Consider the following 18,723-nt stretch of genomic DNA (forward strand, 5'->3'; position numbering starts at 1 on the left):
AGGTTGACAAGCTGTGGTTGTTTTCCTTGAAGCAAAGGAGTTTGAGGGGAGATTTGATAGAGGTGTGAACAAGATTATGACATTTGAATAGATAGACAAAGAAAAGTTGTTCCCATCGGCTGAAGTTACAAGGACTTAAGAGAAGGCACAGAAAAGATTTGCAAGAATGGTTCCAGACAAGAGGGGTAGTTATGAGGATAGATTGGAAAAGCTAGAGTTGTTCTCCTCAGAGGAGGTTGAGAGGAGATTTGATAGAAGTGTTCAAAGTCATGAGGGGTCCAGACAGAGCAGGTAGAGAGAAACTGTTACCTTTGCTCTGCTTGGAGCCCCCTTCCTCCCGCCAACCCCAATATGTTATGATCTCTGCATTTATCCAAACAATCTGGATGCCTCATTAATATTAATACAGCTCCTGGAAATTGGCGCAACAAGTATATTGGTTAAATTCCAGCTCAGGTATGATGGACTGTAACATAAGGTGGCCAGTCACACCCAATATGTGACTGACACTTGAAAAATAGACACTGAGACAAGTTACCAGAAGGCTGCCAGCACCCATGGAACCACATCATAGAATGATGCATTGCCATCAGAAGAGGAGGAGAGCAAACCTTGAGAAAGGTACTATATCAAGAGAGACTCGGGCACTGGCCTGAAGTCGCCCACTCCCTCCTAACCCACTGACTTCAAGAACCGCAGTCACTGCCGAGGTGTTTTTTGTTATTCGCTCGTGGGATGTGGGCGTTGCTGGCTAGGCCAGCATTTATTGCCCATCCCTAACTGCCCTCGAGAAGGTGGTGGTGAGCTCACACCACGGGCAGTGGCTGCTGGTCCACAGTCTCTTTCTTCCCAAGATCTCAGTTGCTCCCACAGTTGCAGGATCTTATATATGGCCACCCCCGTCTTCCCGTCTCCGCTACCAGCCTCACCAGACCTTTACAGCAGTGGCATGCAGCAAAATCCCGAGATTTTGGCGTGGTCTCATGAGATTGAGGAGCCATAATTTTATCCAGAAATCAAGACTTTTGCGATCAATTTGCGAGAGTTGGCATAGCTGGAGACTGATCACATGATTTGGTTATCTTACTGACGGCATAATAATAAAGCTATTTCCATCTGTTTTCGAGGTGAAGATTGTCAAATGCTTAAGATACTTGTATGGAATTATTGTGAATGAAGTAGGATTCCCGGCACAGCCCCATGTGTGTGATATAGAAAACAGGACACATGGACACCCATTCTATACATATTAAAATTCACCAATTTCCAGTACATATTCAAGTTGGATGGCACAACACAGTTAAGACCATTACAAAATTATTGAAAAAAAATAACTAAAATATCAATAAAATGAATGCAACAATAGACACTTAAAAATAAAAGGAGTTGGAAAAGCTATTTTACTTAATAGACCCAATAGGTCCAGTTGATTTGTGACCTCAGTTTAATATCAGGCCTTCCAGTCTGTGCAATCACATCAATTGTTAAAGTTAGGTATTCCATACATAGAAATGTGAGACTGAGATTGTTCATCAAATTTCTCGTGAATTGAAATTAAGAAGGAATCCATTTTTGTGCTATATTGGAAATGATGCTTCTGTGTATTGAGTTGCCACTGGATATTGGACCAAATAAATGAACAACATAAGACAACCCTCACAATATTGTATAGAATGAATATAGCAATACACATTGGGTGGAATGAGCATTCTTTCCCTATGCTTAAGGCTTTGTGTAGATGAGCCATAAGAAATCATATATGTGGAATATTAACTATCTGGAGGGATTCTGAGTACAGAATGTGTTTTGTTAGAAATGACACATTGCATTCGTGCACCCAAGTGTTTCTTATCGTTTTTCATGAATATTAACTGAATGGGTGAAAAGTTTTCTGCCCAGGTCTTTGTAGTAATTATCTCTCCCACTGACTTTCAAATGCAGTTCCGACTTCCAGTCCTGAGAACTTTGAAGTGAAGCCATTAGGTGAAAAAGGAACAGCAGTGACTGTATCCTGGGATCTTCCTCTTGACAGCAAGGGAAAGGTCACAGGTAGGAGATTTTTCAATACAAGTATTAAAATCATAAATAATACCCAAAGGATTATTGTATTCCTTTCTGTTTTACAAGATGATGTGCAAAGAGATGAAAAGTGAATTTTTTGTAATACCACATCAAATAGAATCCTCACCATGGAGATGAGAGCAGCTGTTACTGTACACTCAGTCCAATAGGCTCATGTCTTATATTTGTTAAAGCTTCAAGTAAATGTAACTCGGTTACTACCAAAATGTTCAGCAGGTCACACAAATGGAAAGTTGAACAATCTCAAGAAAATTTAGCTGAATGTGAGCTTTTCCCAGAAAACTGAAGTAGGGAGACAACAATGGCAGGAAGTTTATCTGAGCAGTCAGACTAAACCTATGCTAAAATGCTTCTGATTCCATTGATACTTCAACTACTATGACAACAGAACTATTGAGAATGTAAATATATTTCAACCTGTGGAAAGCAAAGGAGTATTTTATCTATTTGTCTTATTGCTTTATGTGACAATCCGAAATATATGCCATACGTTACCAGTATATTTATGTCATTGCATTAGTCTAAAATACATCTCCCAACTATACTCAATAACAGAGTGAGGAATTTCAGACAATGGCATTCACACACTGGCACCCCATGGAACAGTTTCAGAGCTTACAGCATGAATATCCTACTGAAGGAAATGGAAAGTATCTTTTTGAAATTAGTGGCATACTCCTGTCAGTTATCAAAATGCATTGGTCTCTTTACTTGCTTTCTTGGGCTCGTTAGCTCCAATGAAAGTGGCTGAAAGTGTTTCTTGATAGCGCAGATTGAAGAATTGAGCCCAGTGGTTAAGTGGCCATGCTGTGGTCTCTGATCTGTCCTACTGTCGGGCGAGACCCCATGCCAGGTTTTTCAATTTTGGCTTCAACGGGTCATGTCATAATACAGCTGACTCCCCAGTTAGTGCACAGAACGGGCAGCCTGCAATTTCCCAAGCTGTGAAAGCTCTTCCTAACGGGACGTATCTGGCTAGGAAATAAATCCTAACATAGCACGTCATTTAAAGCAGGGATTCTCAACCAGGGATCCATGCAAAGATTTCAAGGGATTTGCCAATTTAAAGTCAATTAATGTCTGTCCCCAAAGGTTACAGTATCCAAGGCACAGAGTTTTACCTTCCAGCCCTTAGTCACCAATTGACACCAGCACAATATGACTAAAGTCCCCTGCCCCGGTCCCGCACAGGACATGAAGAACCGGAAACTGCCACTTGGTCCCAGAGGCCCAACCTCGGTGACAGTGGCACTTTGGTTATATTTCAGTGACAGTCTGTAAACCTCAGCAATAGCCTATTAATTTAAGCCTAACTGAGCCAGGACGAACATTGAACATGATGTGCGTATATGCTTGTGAAGATACCTCCACATCTTGACAGACTTGTTGCTCAGCACCAACAAAAAGTAAAACAAAATAATAAATATGTGTTCAATTGTATTACTAATTTCAACACAGTAAAGATTCTTGTGCTACAAGTCCATGGAATTTTTATAACACGGGAGGGGGACCTCAGAAGCAAAAGTGTTGAGAACCCAAGCTTTATAGTGTGCCTGTGATCAGTAAAACAAATTATGGTTTAAAATCCATCTGATACAAATCAACGATGGATAGAGCTAGAGAGGTGATCTTAGTCAGTCATGTAGAACTGGATTAGATATCTGGCCTGTTTGAGTTAATAGATCTCGACCGAGGCATTAGTGGGATGTTGCAGTTATTTTAGGGTCCCTCAATTAGGGAGATGTAAATCTGACAAAATTCCAGCTCCTGATCATTATCCTGTGCAGCAATAAGGTGAGGGTAGGTCCAAGCTGAATTATGATGCCCTCCCATAGCTCTATAGTCATAGTTGTACATTTCCTGTCAATGTTCACACATCAGTAATGGCCACTTGGAAAAGGTACTGGTGAGTGCCTGCTGCCAATAGGATCATACCCTGTAAAACACTCAGGAGAGCAGGGAAAGGAAAACAATTGGCAGAACAAATTGGCAAGATAAAGATTATATTCATTAAATATAACTATTCATTAATACATTTATTTGCATTACACTGACGATTTAAATGTTTTATATTAATTATTTCATGAATATTCAGTTAAATGTATTATCTTAGAATTAAATGAATGAAAATGGAAAGCTCGTGGAGAAAAGTGCAATATCGAGGTCAGAATGCATTATTTTGCAAAAGTTAAGGTAATTGTTTTAATTTAGTCTAGTTTGTTTATATATGCCTGTTAATTGTGTATTCATATGAAATGTTTCTTTACATGCAATAGTTTTTGTTTGTTTATTATTTTGCCTATCTAGCTGGTTGTCGATTCCATGGACTGGGCCGGTGTATCCTGTCTTAATACTGTTGCATTTTGTAATGGACTCCAGTTGTTATTTAGTGCATTGCTAATCAGTAAACATTAGCAATGCACCCTGTGATTCATTCTTCCCATACAGTCCCTCCAATGGAAAAAGAGTTGTTTTCAGTTGTCTCCTTCCAACCATCTGCCAAATCATTTCAGAATACATTGTTTCATATGCCCCGGCTCTCAAACCATTCGGAGCAAAGGCTATTACCTTTACTCGGGACGTTACAACTGCTATAGTTGATGGTCTACAACCCGGAGAGCGCTATATTTTCAAAATCCGAGCAGCAAACCGGAGAGGACAAGGTCCTCAATCTAAAACCCTCAGTGTCGCTATGCCAAAAAGTAAGCATTATACTCCTTTATGATGTGGCCTTTTATCAGATCCAAGCTTATCACTGGCATAAACACTCTCTTGATAAAATCTTTGGCTGCTTTGCAAGTTCTATCTGAACACAGTCCTTCACAACTGATGTTGCACTAAAAATTATAGACCTCTTATAGTATACCTGGGCCATGAAATTAAACCAAGGGTTCTAAGTTATGAATGATTAGTGTAATTATTACTAATTTAGAGCCTCCACTAAGAGACATTTCAGACAAAAGTGCCAAGTATGCCAGTATTCCAATGTATAATTTCTGGACCATAAGTTATACTTTAATGCAAGAATGGAATTTAAGCAACAAGGGAGTCGGTTGCCAACTTGCCACATGTGTATCAAATGGGAGTAATGGATTGGGCACAAGTTGCAGCAATAAAAACAAAATGCTGGAAATATTCAGAAGTCTGGCAGTATCTGTGATGAGAGAAACAGAGGCAAGGTTTCGGGTTGATGACCTTTCATCATCAACTTGACACATTAACTCTGTTTCCATCTCCACAGATGCTGCCAGAGCCCATGAGTATTTCCAGCATTTTCTGCTTTTATTTCAGATTTCTGGCATCCATAGTATTTTGCATCACTTATAGAAACAGCAGTTATCTGAAATATGAAAACAGAAACAGCTGTAAATATACAGCAGGTCAGCCAGCATTTGTAAAGAGAAAAGACCGATTAATGCTAGCAGTGTTTTGTCTCTATATATGTTGACTGACCTGCTGCATAATTCTCGTGCTTTTGTTGGGTGTGGCTATATTCCTTTTGGTAAAGGTGTGGGTGTCTCAGTGACTTTGGGCATCATAGTGAGTTGTGTTTGAGAGACCAGGGATTTCTATTAATTGCTAAAATACAATAATGGGATAGATTTTTATGAATTGTGGGTAACATAGTTGTTTTATTAGACTAGTATCAAGAGAATGTGAGTTCAGATCCCACTATGCCAGTTTGAGAATTTGAATTAAAAAAACATTGGAAATAAAAAAAAATGGTAACAGTAAAAGGGACAATGAGTATATTGAATTGACATAAAAATCCAACTGGTTCACTAATGTCCTTTAGAGAAGCAAACCTGCTGTGCTTACCTAGTCTGGCCTATGTGCCTATCCAGTTCCACTTTCTTTGAATAACTTTTGTTTATTAATTATAAAAATATTGCAGGGGTCAGGAGGGGAAAGACTTGTTTAATTAGCAGTCAAGAATTATCCAAATGGATAGCAAAGATCTGTTTGATTTCTAATTAGCGTGGGAAGGCACAATGATGGACACGTCATGCAAATGCTGGGGCAAGGCGGGCAGTTGAGGGGAGTCATATGAGGAAATCTCTCAAGGACACATCCAATGAGGCACTAATACAGTCAACTCTTAACTGTCCTTGAAGTGATTTATGACTTTAACCCCTTATAGGGACTAAACCAAATCAAGCGCACATCCCTATAAGTCTCCATTAATTAAGTTCAGATCAGACAGATTCCTACAGACACTTGTTTGGGTCTGAACAACTGAACTAGTCTTTCCTCAAAGAAAGAAAACTATCAGAGAATATTACTATCTTTCAGATAGCCTATATTAAAAATAATTATAGTTAAGTCATAAATATCCCAGATATTATAAAGGTTTGGGAAACTCTCTTCAATAAGTATCTCCCCCCTTAAGGAGACACAGATAAGGGGTTCTTGTAGTTGTATACAGAATGCTACATGAGACCAAAGACTTGCAGGTTGATAGGTAAATTGGCCATTGTAAATTGCCCCTAGTGTAGGTAGGTGGTAGGGAATATGGGATTAATGTAGGAGGGGATGTGGTAGGGAATATGGGATTAATGTAGGATTGGTATAAATGGGTGGTTGATGGTCGGCACAGACTCGATGGGCCGAAGGGCCTGTTTCAGTGCTGTATCTCTCTATGACCATTTATTAACTTTTATATATTTATTAAAGAATTTGCCATGCAATACAGTTTAAGTGGCTAAGTATACTACAATATCAAATATTACTAAGAGATATAAAACATAATCTTATTTCTAAAATAGAATCCAAAAGTTTAACCTTGACAATGTTAGGGCAAAATATCTTAGAATATCCATCAAAATTTAAAGTAAACTTTTACCTTAAATTCCCCAAGTACCATAGGTTGGGAAGCATTGATGAGGAATTCAATACTTCTGTTTTTTTGATTCAAAACTCATGTTTATACTGTTTCTAATCTATCATCTCATTTAGAATGTCGATGTTACCTTTCTGTGTGTTTTTCCTGCTTTTGAGATCCATATATGGTAATATCATTAGCTACCTTTCCCACTTAATGTATTTGCTAGAAATTCCCTTCTCTTGAAGTTGTGAGCTTTTATCTGGTCAAAATGTTTGTAATTGGGTTTACTTGGCATCTGTTTTTGTAAGTACCATTTCATTTTGTAATTTACCATCTGTAATTGTCTTTTTATGGTACCTCGTACCATCCTCTTGAGTCAGTCTGTCTACATCACTAACACCATCCACTAATTAAGGTTATAGTTATCAGTACTGAGCTCACATAAGATGTCCCAATGTCTTTCATCATCTAATGCCATTACAGCAGAGACCTTGAAATGGATTTTTTAACTTAAAATGTGTTTCTGGTTCACATTCTATTGTAACAGGGATGTTTATAGATTTTTAACTCTGCTCTTAAAAGGGAATTTCAGTGAATCTTGAAAACTGAACATTTATTCAGTATTTAATTCTAAAAGGTATAATGTATTAATTATATCTAAATTCTACATAATTAAGCCTATTATACCAATGTTTCATCACATCCTCTGGCCTAGCAAGCCACTCAAATTGTGTTAAATTGGTCAAAAAGGCTCACTGCCATGTTCTTAAGGCCAGTTGAGATGGGCAGCAAATGCTCATCTTTCTAGTGATGCCCACAATTTAAGAATGAATATTACATTAAAAAAGAAACACCTGGTGTAGAACTTCAGGTGCAAGGGAGTGTGTTTCAGTATTTGGATGACACGGTCAATGTTCTTGTACAATTTCCCACCCATAAGCCTTGTTCTGGGAGCACTAATTTGTAACATCTGACCCAGCAGGTCTCTGCATATACAAGTTTAATAATACATGATTGCTTTGTCATGCCTGAATTTTAGTTTGATTACAAACATAAGGCACAATATCAGACTGACGAGACCGAATCAGAATTTCTACCCTATTGTATTTTCTGTCGTTTATAATCTTTGAAACTTTCTTTCAGTTTTACAGTAGTTGTATCCTAAAAATTTTAAATATTCATGCAAAACAAATTAATTTGTGATTATCTACTGGTATTTAGACATATCTTAAAAAATGAAGATCAAAGGAACAGAATGTGTAGAAATGTTAATGAGAGAAATAAATTTGAAGTGCGTGTAAATGTATGTCTTTGAATTTTGGAGTTGATTCGTTTGGAAGCGATCAGTCTGTGAGATGCCCTAATTGAAATTGTCAGGATTGTGCAGGTGATGGACAAATTTCAGTCAGGCAAGTTGTTCTGTAGGGTGAAGACTTCAAATATTAGGGCCACATTAAAAATTATAATATTGGGAGCGAGCAAGGTCAAAAATAATAGTCGTGGATCCCAATAATGCGATTGTTGGTGCCTAAAACACCAGTGGGCATTAAGCAGCAACTCCCTGCATTATGGGATGCTGAAACATGTTCAGTGTCCTATTTGCCTCATGCGCTTCTTTGGCCTACAATAGCCAGTCACTGAAAGGGGCCATTGTGCCAAATACTGGCAGCATTGTAAGATCAGCTAGTAGTCCTCCTATTACTCCCACCATCCCCTGATAATCCCAACATGATGATGCACTTTGTGTTGAACACCATCAATGCTTTATAAATGAGTTGAACTCCTATCTAGCGAGGTTGCTTTATTCGGGCAAAGGCGCATGCAACAACTCGGGAGCTTTATATCCAGTGGTGCTGCACCAGGATGGCATTATTCATCGCTGTGGAGCCAGTTACCAGAGAAGGTGGCTATTACCAATGGTTCAACAATGGAAGGGGTTGAGCGCTGAATTAAATCAAGGAAGTGGATTTGATCCATCAAACATGGTCTAGCTGATTTGTTCTAATCTCTTACAGTTTATATTTCTATGTTGTCATAAAAACAATGTTCCTAAAATGCATTCTAAGTTGGAAGGAAACAGTGGTAGAAGAGGTAAGCATTCGAAGGGTTTTAGATTAGATTAGATTAGAGATACAGCACTGAAACAGGCCCTTCGGCCCACCGAGTCTGTGCCGAACATCAACCACCCATTTTATACTAATCCTACACTAATCCCATATTCCTACCAAACATCCCCACCTGTCCCTATATTTCCCTACCACCTACCTATACTAGTGACAATTTATAATGGCCAATTTACCTATCAACCTGCAAGTCTTTTGGCTTGTGGGAGGAAACCGGAGCACCCGGAGAAAACCCACGCAGACACAGGGAGAACTTGCAAACTCCACACAGGCAGTACCCGGAATCGAACCCGGGTCCCTGGAGCTGTGAGGCTGCGGTGCTAACCACTGCGCCACTGTGCCGCCTCAATTGGCAGTCCTTTTGCCCGTGTTTACTGAGAGGTGCAGCAGATAATATAAATCACAGCCCTTATCTTCCACATCACAATTTATAAGTTACCATTTACATTTAAATCAAAAAAACTGCAATCAATTTGTAGTGGAAATTATAATTGGCTATCCTTTGCAACATTAGTTGTTATTTTCTGTGCATTGCTTGCTGCACTACTTCTCAAAGTTTCCAGCCTCTTCTGTTTGAATGTTTGTTTGGCATTCCTATTTTAAAAAAGATTAAAAGGATACAATCTTTGATCATATGATAGAGCATGACCATTTAAAGATATTAAAACTTGCAAAAATAATCAGCTGCTTTCATTATTTCGTTGCAAAAGTATTTCATATAATTGGTCTTACAGAAAAGTAATATTTATACTGAACAATTTGCTCTGATTTTCTTGGTAGGTGGCAATATTGCTGCAACTTCCCTTCTAAGAACTCATGACAAATCTCAAACTTCTCCAGGATATAAGTCATCTTCAGCCTCACAGTCCTTATCCAAAACTCCTTCATCACGCTCTCCATTTTTTTCATCTGTTTCTAAACCCGTCTCTGTTTTGAGATCGAATGCGAGAAAATCTTCCTCTCCCTTTCCTGACTCCCGTTCACCATCAATACGGTCATCTAATTCTGATACAAAGACAGTTCAAAACTTGCATTTCTCCTCTTCTTCATTAATCCATCCTTCCTCTCCCTCAACACCATTAAAACATACATCTACAAACTCAGGGAGAAACGATCAACTGTTAACTAGAACAAGATCTACCTCTTCTGCCATCCCATCCAACAGAAATCCAGCTCAACTAAGAATACCAAACTACAAAGTAAGTCTTCGAAAACAATTTACTTCTGGCTCATCACCTGTTCAGACACAAAATGAAACAAAGGAGCCAAGTCGAGATCAATCCAAACGTCCGGCTTCATCAACTTTTCCCTCTGTGAGATCATCTTCTGTGTATTCAGAGGAAGATAAGGAAGAGGAACGTGTCGATGAGGAGGAGGAAAAAGCCAAAGAGAAAAACAAAAAAGAGAATCCCATTTTAACAGAATTGAAGCAATCTTACCATAATGCAATGCTGAATAGACAGGCTTTAATTTCCCAGTCACCAAAGTCTTTCTCTGTTCCTGATCCTAGATTGGCACGGCCATCATCAAGGACAACTTCAATTTCACGTTCTTCTCACACAAATGTACCTGCAGCTTCCCTGTCTTGGCCTAGTTCTACTCGAGGAAGGGTGAACACTGATGGTGATAAAAAGCCAATTTCCACATCTTCACGCTCATCTTCACAAAGAAATCCTGTCTCAGAATCCAGACTTGTGTCCGGGAGCCAAAAAAATATATTTTCTACTTCTGTTTCACCACAATCTACTCCTCCTTCTTCTGTCTTATCCTCTTCTTCAGCATCTTTAGGAAATTATCATAGATCTTCATGGACAGATCCTTTCTCACACTTCAGTAATAGCAAGGTATTGTCTGGTGCTGATACAAAGCAAATTTCTTCCTCTGAAAGAAAAGTAACTACCTCCAGTCGTTCCTCTCAGCGCCTTCCATCTTCATCAGTTCAGTTGTCCTCTACACCCTCAGAAAATTCAGACCAATTTTCACTATTAAATGCCAGCTCAGGTTCTAGTTTCTCTAATGCCATGTTGACATCTGGTGCTGAAAGAAAATCAGCTTCCTCTTCTGTTTCCTCTCAGTCCCATTCATCTTCGTCAGTCCAGTCCTCCTCCTCTCTGCCAACAAATCGCCTTTCTGCTTCCCGTTTTTCCAATGCTAGAATACCTGACAGTAAAAGTAAAGCATCTTCCTCTTCAATCCCGTTCCGATCTACCTCTTCTTTAACTTTACAGGGACGCTCTCGTTCAACTGAACTAACAAATTCCTACTTAAGCCCCATTGGTGCCAACAGAGAACATGTAACCAGTCTGCCGACAAAACCAGTTACCTCTTTTGTAACTCGCTCTGTCCCTTCATCATCTGTTCTGTCGTCTTCAAGACACTCCAGACAACAAGTGTATTCACTTCCTTCAGGCGCCAAAGAAAAATCGGGAAGACAGCCTTTCTACCCATCCTCACCACGACTTTTTGCATCAAGACCCCTTTCCCGGTCTTCACCATCTTCACCTCGAAACCGTTTCCCAGGGAAAAGAACACGGTTTTCCTCCAGGTCAACTATTGCAGGAGACCTTTTAGGTGCAGGAAGGTTTCGGAAATTTGGGAAGTCCCATCCTGACCAATGTAAGTATGTGCAAAATAAAAACAGGAAACATTCGGCAGCCTGGCAGCATCTGTGGAGAGAGAAACAGAGTCAACATTTCAGGTCCGTGATCTTTCATCAGAATGGGAAGATGGTCGAGATTAACAACAGGGAAGTGGTTGAAGAGGTGAGGAAGAAACAAAGGGAAAATGACTGTAATAGGGTGGAGGTGAAGAATGATTGAGTGACAAAAGGAATGATGGTTCAAGGCGAAAGGGGGTGGTTACAGGAAATCTAAAGATACAAAGACTGGCTCAGAGCAGGTGTAAATGCTTACAACAAAATAGTATTGGGAAGCGGAAGCATAAAAAATCTAGCAAAGAGGAAAAGGCTCCCATGGCCCAGAAATATGGCCCAAGGGGTGCGGACTACTTTGCCGGCCATGTATCTACAAGGAATTCCCATCCCAAATACCAGCGCCCACATTCACCACGCCTAGTGGCTCTGGTGCTATCATCCTCCATTAGCAGCATCTGATCTGAGATCAGTGGTTTAGATCTAAAGTTGTTAAACTTAGTTTTAAGGGCAGAAAGCTGTAAAGTGCCTAGTAGAAAGATGAGGTGCTGTTCCTAAAGCTTACATTCAGCTTCATTGGAACAGTGTAGGAGGCCAAAGACCGAATTGGAGTGGGATAGAGGTAAACAACCAGAAGATCTGGGTCATGCTTGCAGTTTGACGGAGGTGTTCAGCAAAGTAATCTTTCAATCTGTGTTTGCTGTCCTCATGTAGAGGGGACTGCATCGTGAAACATTAATTCTGTTTCTCTTTCCATAGATGCTGCCTGACCTGCTAAGTGTTTCCAGCAGTTCATGTTTTTATTTCAGATTTCCAGCTGCCACAGTGTTTTGCTTCTATTTACGTATTTGTGAAGGTGTTTTTATTGGAATCTTTGTGCTGCAGTCGTAATATGGAATCATGTTTTTTGCTTACATTTTTTGAGTAGGTTCTAATTGCTTTGGTTTCTAGTTAATCTTTCCATATAAACAAAAAAGATGAATATTGTTTGCAAAATCATCAGGCAACCAATTGTAATTGAAGCATTTACAAGAATTCAGCAGGAAAGGGAAATGGTAAAAGAACAGGACATAAAAAGGGGAACTCTTAAATTACAAGCAATTGTGACAGCTCAGAGAGTGATGGTCACTGTGTTTCATCATTGAAATGGTACAAAATGAAAAATGTCATACCAGGGAGATCAACTGGTACAAGAGCCAGGCCACCCATACTCCCCCATTATGACACCAACTGTAGCTGCAAGTCCTGGTACAAGTGCAATTGTCTATGCAGGCTGTGAGTTATAAGAATGGTGTTATAAATGCAGCCGCCCTTGGGTATGTTCCCTTGAAAATAGAAGATTAAGGAGTGATCTGGTTGAGGTGTTTAAGATGATAAAGGAGTTGATATCGTAGATAGAGAGAACCTATTTCCTCTGATGGGGACGTCCAGAACAAGAGGGCATATCCTTAAAAATAGAGCTTGGCTGTTCAGGAGTAATGTTAGGAAGGACTTCTTCTCACAGAGGGGAGTGGAAATCTCTCCCCCAAAAAGGTCAATTGAAAATATCAAAGCTGAGATTGATGGATTTTTTTTAGGCAAGGGTATTGAGGGTTAAAATTAAGATACAGATTAACCATGATCTGATAGAATTACTGAAGGGACTGAAAGGCCCACTACTGTTCCTACGTTCTGATTTTGCACACAGGAATATTCCACAAACCAAATGAGCAGCTCACTTTAGGTAAACTTGGGAACTGTAGCCATTTCCAAGTACATCCTGCCATATTTCCAAACCATGCGCACGATGAGGTTCAAGTAAAGAAACAAGGTGTATTTTGCAATATTTTTACATGAAATTAAAACAGACTCTTCCAAATCATTTCTGAAAAACTTGAGACAAGATCCAAATGAAATAGAGATTTTAAACAAATATCACTCATACTCATGGATTGAAATATTATGCCAAATCACAGGGAAAACTCGGAGACCAAACTTAACAGCTGACAGAGGGAGCAAAGTTTCACCCAGCAGCGCCAGTGTTGAAAAGGCAACTGGGCGTAGGGTCATCGCTGGACCCCAGGACACTAAATGGGTTGAGTATTCCTTGTACAACTGGATCATGCAAATGTCAAATCAAAAATGTCAGTGTCAAATACAAGGCTAATCAATTGAAAAAGCATTCTTATCAGCTCATAGGACTAAGGTTACTACTGTGACTAATTATTTTCTTTCTTCAAAACAGATTGTAGATCTTGATCGAGGAATACTGCTGAACCCTGAAGGACAAATCCTCCAGGATACAGAGGGAAAGCCCCTTCAAGTACAAGTGGGAGCAGATGGGCGTACTATACTAGGTTTGTGCAATTCCGGTCAAGTCCCTTTGGATAAAATTTGGTTTGCATAAGAAAAAGTTGTTCTTAATCAGCTCTTGTTGCTGAATAGATTTGTTAACATTGTCAAGAAAGAAAAAATTGCCACTGATTTTTGCTGTGGAATTATGAGATTTCCACATTGTACCTTCTTTGCTTTATGTTATCTATTCTAGATTCGCTTTCTTCTTCATGGAAATGATTACTGATCCTAGCATCAGGAGTTTTTGAATCTGGAATATTTCATTTTGTGATGTTGTCATTTGTTCACAACACTCTGATGATGGTATGCTATTTAGGTTTGGGAGTACGTTAGCATACTGTTCATGCATGTGCCCGAGTACTCCAGAGGCCTGGATTGCAGTAAAAAGTCATCTGGTTTACAAACGTCCTTCAGGGAAGGAAACTTGGCATGCTTACTCAATCTGGTCTATACATGACTCCAGACCCACAGAAATGCAGTTGACTCTTAACTGCTCTCCAAAATGATCTAGAAATCCACACAGTTATACCAAACTTCTACAAAAAAGCTGTAAATTCACTCGTCATCGAATTTGGCGCCAGATTTAAACAGGACAAAGACACACACAGCCCCAGGTAACCCTGCAAAATCCTCCTCGCTAACATCCGGGGGTTTGTTTGAAAATTCAACACCCCGGGGGTTACCATTGACCAGAAACTTAACTGGATCAGCCATATAAATACTGTAGCTACAAGAGCAGGTCAGAGGCTGGGAATTCTGTGGTGAATAACTCACAGGAGGACTTCCACCATCTACAAGGCATAAGTCAGGAGCATGATGGAATATACTCTGCATTTTCCTGGATGAGAGAGAAGGAAATAGTAGCATAGTGGTAATGTCACTGAACCAGTCACCCAAAAGCCCAGGCTAATTCCCAGGGGACACGGGTTCAAATCCCACCACGGCAGCTGGCGGAATTTAAATAGAATTCAAATAGAATTTTTAAAAAACTGGAGGTGAAAGCCAGTCTCAGTAATGGTGCCATAAAATTATCATCGAATGTTGTAAAAACACAGCTGGTACACTAATTCCCTTTAGGGAAAGAAATCTGCCATCCTTACCTGGTCTGGTCTATATGTGACTCCAGAACTACAGCAATGTGGTTGACTCTTAACTGTCCTCTGAAATGGCCTAGCAAGCCACTCAATTGTCTAGGGAAATTAGGAATGAGCAGGAAATGCTGGCCTTGCCAGTGATGCCCACATTCCCATGAAAGAATAAAAATAAAGTGTAGCTCCAACAACACTCAAAAAGCTCAACACCATCCAAGACCAGGCGGCCTGCCTGATCAACATCCCCTCTACCACCTTAAACATTCAGTCCCTCCACCATCAGCGCACAGTAGCAGCAGTGTGTACCATCTACAAGATGGGCTGCAGCAACTTATGAGGCTTCCTTCGACAGCACCTTCCAAACTCGCAACCTCTACCACCAAGAAGGACAAGGGCAGCAGACACATGGGATCACCATCAACTGCAAGTTCCCCTCCAAGCCACACGACATCCTGACTTAGAAATATATTGTTGTTCCTTCTTTATCACAGGATCAAAATCCTGGAACTCTTAACTAACAGCAGAGTACCTTCAACACACGGACTGCAGTTGTTCAAGAAGGCAGTTCACCACCGCCTTCTCCAGGACCATTAGGGATGGGCAATAAAGGCTGGCGTTGCCAATGATGCTCACATCCCACAAATGAATAATAGAAAAAAGATATTTGAGACTATGCACTAAAATGACTGGCATTTTTCTGTCCACTTTTAAAGATCAACAAGGAACCCCGATCCTGAGTCCTGATGGTTTACCTCTGTTTGGACATGGACGAGATAGTAAGCCTTTAGTTGGCCCAAAAGGTAAGCCAGTTTTGTCAGTAGGAGGCAAGCCTGTCATCGGATTAATCCGTCATCTAGAAACAACAGTTGCGCCCACCACAACCATGGCTACAACTACGACAACCATGGCTACAACTACCACAACCATGGCTACAACTACCACAACCATGGCTACAACTACCACAACCATGGCTACAACTACCACAAGTACTACACCAGAGCCAACTACAACAGAGTTAACAACTAAGTCTACTACTGTAATTCCAAAGTGCCCGACTGGTAGTAATGTAAGATTGAATGAAGATGGTTATCCAATTCGAGGTCCTGCTAATACCGTTGAATGCTTCATTGAAGGTAAAAAATATTGGACATTTTGTTAACCACTGTTAATGCAGTTTTCAAATTGAAGGGCATGTGTCAAATTGTTACTGAAATTAGCTTAGTGATGCTTGTCTGCGATTTATTCCTGAAAATGTACAAGCTAGTGATACTTAACCCTGATTTGGTGTCATGTTAGGTATTACAGTTTGGAAAGGACTACTTTGTTTTATTCTGAGAGCATTATCTTCCAACTTCTGGAGAGGTAATATGGGCCAAATTTTAACAAAAGAATAGAACAAAGGTTAAGGAGGACACTAGGATTGTGAATCAACCCTAACTGAACAGACAGGCTGACAACTAGGAAAGAATAAACACTAAAAGCCTTAGAAACATAGAAAATAGGAGCAGGAGTAGGCCATTCGGCCCTTTGAGCATGCACCGCCATTCATTATGATCATGGCTCATCCAACTCAGTAACCCGTTCCCGCTTTCCCCCCATATCCTTTGATCCATTTTGCCCCAAGAGCTATATCTAACTCCTTCTTGAAAACATACAATATTTTGGCCTCAACTGCTTTCTGTGGTAGCAAATTCCACAGGCTCACCACTGTCTGGGTGAAGAAATTTCTCCTCATCGCAGTCCTTAAAGGTTTACCCGTATCCTTAGACTATGACCCCCGGTTCTGGACTCCCCCACCAGCAGGAACATCCTTCCTGCATCTGCCCTGTCAAGTCCTGTTAGAATTTTATAGGTTTCTATGAGATCCCCCCTCACTCTTCTGAACTCCAGCGAATATGATCCTAACCGACTCAATCTCTCCACATACGTCATTCCCTCCAACCCAGGAATCAATCTGGTAAACCTTTGCTGCACTCCCTCGATAGCAAGATCATTCTTCCTCAGATAAGGAGACCAAAACTGCACACAATATTCCAGGTGTGGCCTCACCAAGGCCCTGTATAATTGCAGCAAGACATCCCTGCTCTTGTACTCGAATCCTCTCGCTGTGAAGGCCTTTCTAACCACCTGTTGGACCTGCATGCTTACCTTCAGCAACATGTGTACGAGAACACCCAGGTCTCATTGCATATTCCCCTCTCTCAGTTTATAGCCGCTCAGATAATAATCTGCCTTATTCCGAAGAAGGGTCACTGACCCGAAACGTTAACTCTGCTTCTCTTTCCACAGATGCTGCCAGACCTGCTGAGTGAATCCAGCATTTCTTGTTTTTGTTTCAGATTTCCAGCATCCGCAGTATTTTGCTTTTATAATAATCTGCCTTCCTGTCTTTGCTGCCAAAGTGGATAACCTCACATTTATCCACATTGTACTGCACCTGCCATGTATTTGCCCACTCACTCAACTTGTCCAATTCACCCTGAAGCCTCTTTGCATCCTCCTCACAACTCACCCTCGCACCCAGTTTTGTGTCATCTGCAAATCTGGAGATATTACATTTAGTTCCCTCATCTAAATCATTAATATATATTGTGCATTGCTGGGGTCCTAGCACCGATCCCTACAGTACCCCACTAGTCACTGCCTGCCATTGAGAAAAAGACCCATTTATCCCTACTCTTTGTTTCCTGTCTGCCGACCAATTTTCTATCCATCGCAATGCACTACCCCCCATCCCATGTGCTTTAATTTTACACGCTAATCTCTTATGTGGGACTTTGTCGAAAGCCTACTGAAAGTCCAAATAATCGACATCCACTGGCTGTCCCTCATCAACTCTATTAGTTACATCCTCGAAGAATTCTAGTAGATTTGTCAAGCATGATTTCCCTTTTGTAAATCCATTCTGACTCTGTCTGATTCTACCACGTTCTCCAAGTGCCCTGCTATACTATCTTTGATAATGGACTCTGGAATTTTCCCCACTACCGACGTCAGGCTGACTTGGTCTATAATTCCGTTTTCTCTCTACCTCCCTTTTTAAATAGTGGGGTTACATTAGCTACCCTCCAATCTGTAGGAACTGTTCGAGAGTCTATAGAATCTTGGAAGATGACCACCAATGCACCCACTATTTCTAGAGCCACTTCCTTAAGTACTCTGGAATGTAGATTCTCAGGCCTTGGGGATTTATCGGCCTTCAATCCCATCAATTTCCCCAACACCATTGCTCTACTAATACTGATTTCCTTCAGTTCCTCCCTCTCACTAAACCCTGTGTTCCCCAACATTTCTGGTATGATATTTGTGTCCTCCTTTGTGAAGACAGAACCAAAGTATGCATTTAGCTGGTCAGCCATTTCTTTGTTCCCCATAATAAATTCCCCTGTTTCTGACTGTAAGGGATCTACATTTGTCTTCACCAATCTTTTTCTCTTCACATACCTATAGAAACTTTTACAGTCAGTTTTTATGTTCCCTGCAAGCTTGCTCTGGTACTCTATTTTCTCTTTCTTAATCAATCCCTTGTGCCTCCTTTGCTGAATTCTAAACTGCTCCCAATCCTCAGTTCTGTTGTTTATTCTGGCAAATTTGTATGCCTCTTCCTTCAATCTAATG

At 40.3% G+C, this 18,723-nt stretch overlaps 1 protein-coding gene across 2 annotated transcripts in view; it reads left to right on the forward strand.

The window, feature by feature from the left end:
- The window catches only part of fndc1 (fibronectin type III domain containing 1), a 316,339-nt gene that overhangs the window by 158,042 nt on the left and 139,574 nt on the right, over positions 1-18,723 (forward strand). For both annotated transcript variants that reach the window (XM_068044773.1, XM_068044774.1), the window contains 6 exons: positions 1,942-2,049; positions 4,596-4,784; positions 9,811-11,646; positions 13,636-13,754; positions 13,905-14,016; positions 15,819-16,238. In XM_068044773.1, coding sequence (XP_067900874.1) covers positions 1,942-2,049; positions 4,596-4,784; positions 9,811-11,646; positions 13,636-13,754; positions 13,905-14,016; positions 15,819-16,238 — 2,784 coding nt within the window. The remainder of the gene's footprint in view (positions 1-1,941; positions 2,050-4,595; positions 4,785-9,810; positions 11,647-13,635; positions 13,755-13,904; positions 14,017-15,818; positions 16,239-18,723) is intronic.

Source organism: Heterodontus francisci, chromosome 13 (assembly GCF_036365525.1).
Source record: "Heterodontus francisci isolate sHetFra1 chromosome 13, sHetFra1.hap1, whole genome shotgun sequence".
Classification (NCBI taxonomy): Eukaryota; Metazoa; Chordata; class Chondrichthyes; order Heterodontiformes; family Heterodontidae; genus Heterodontus; species Heterodontus francisci.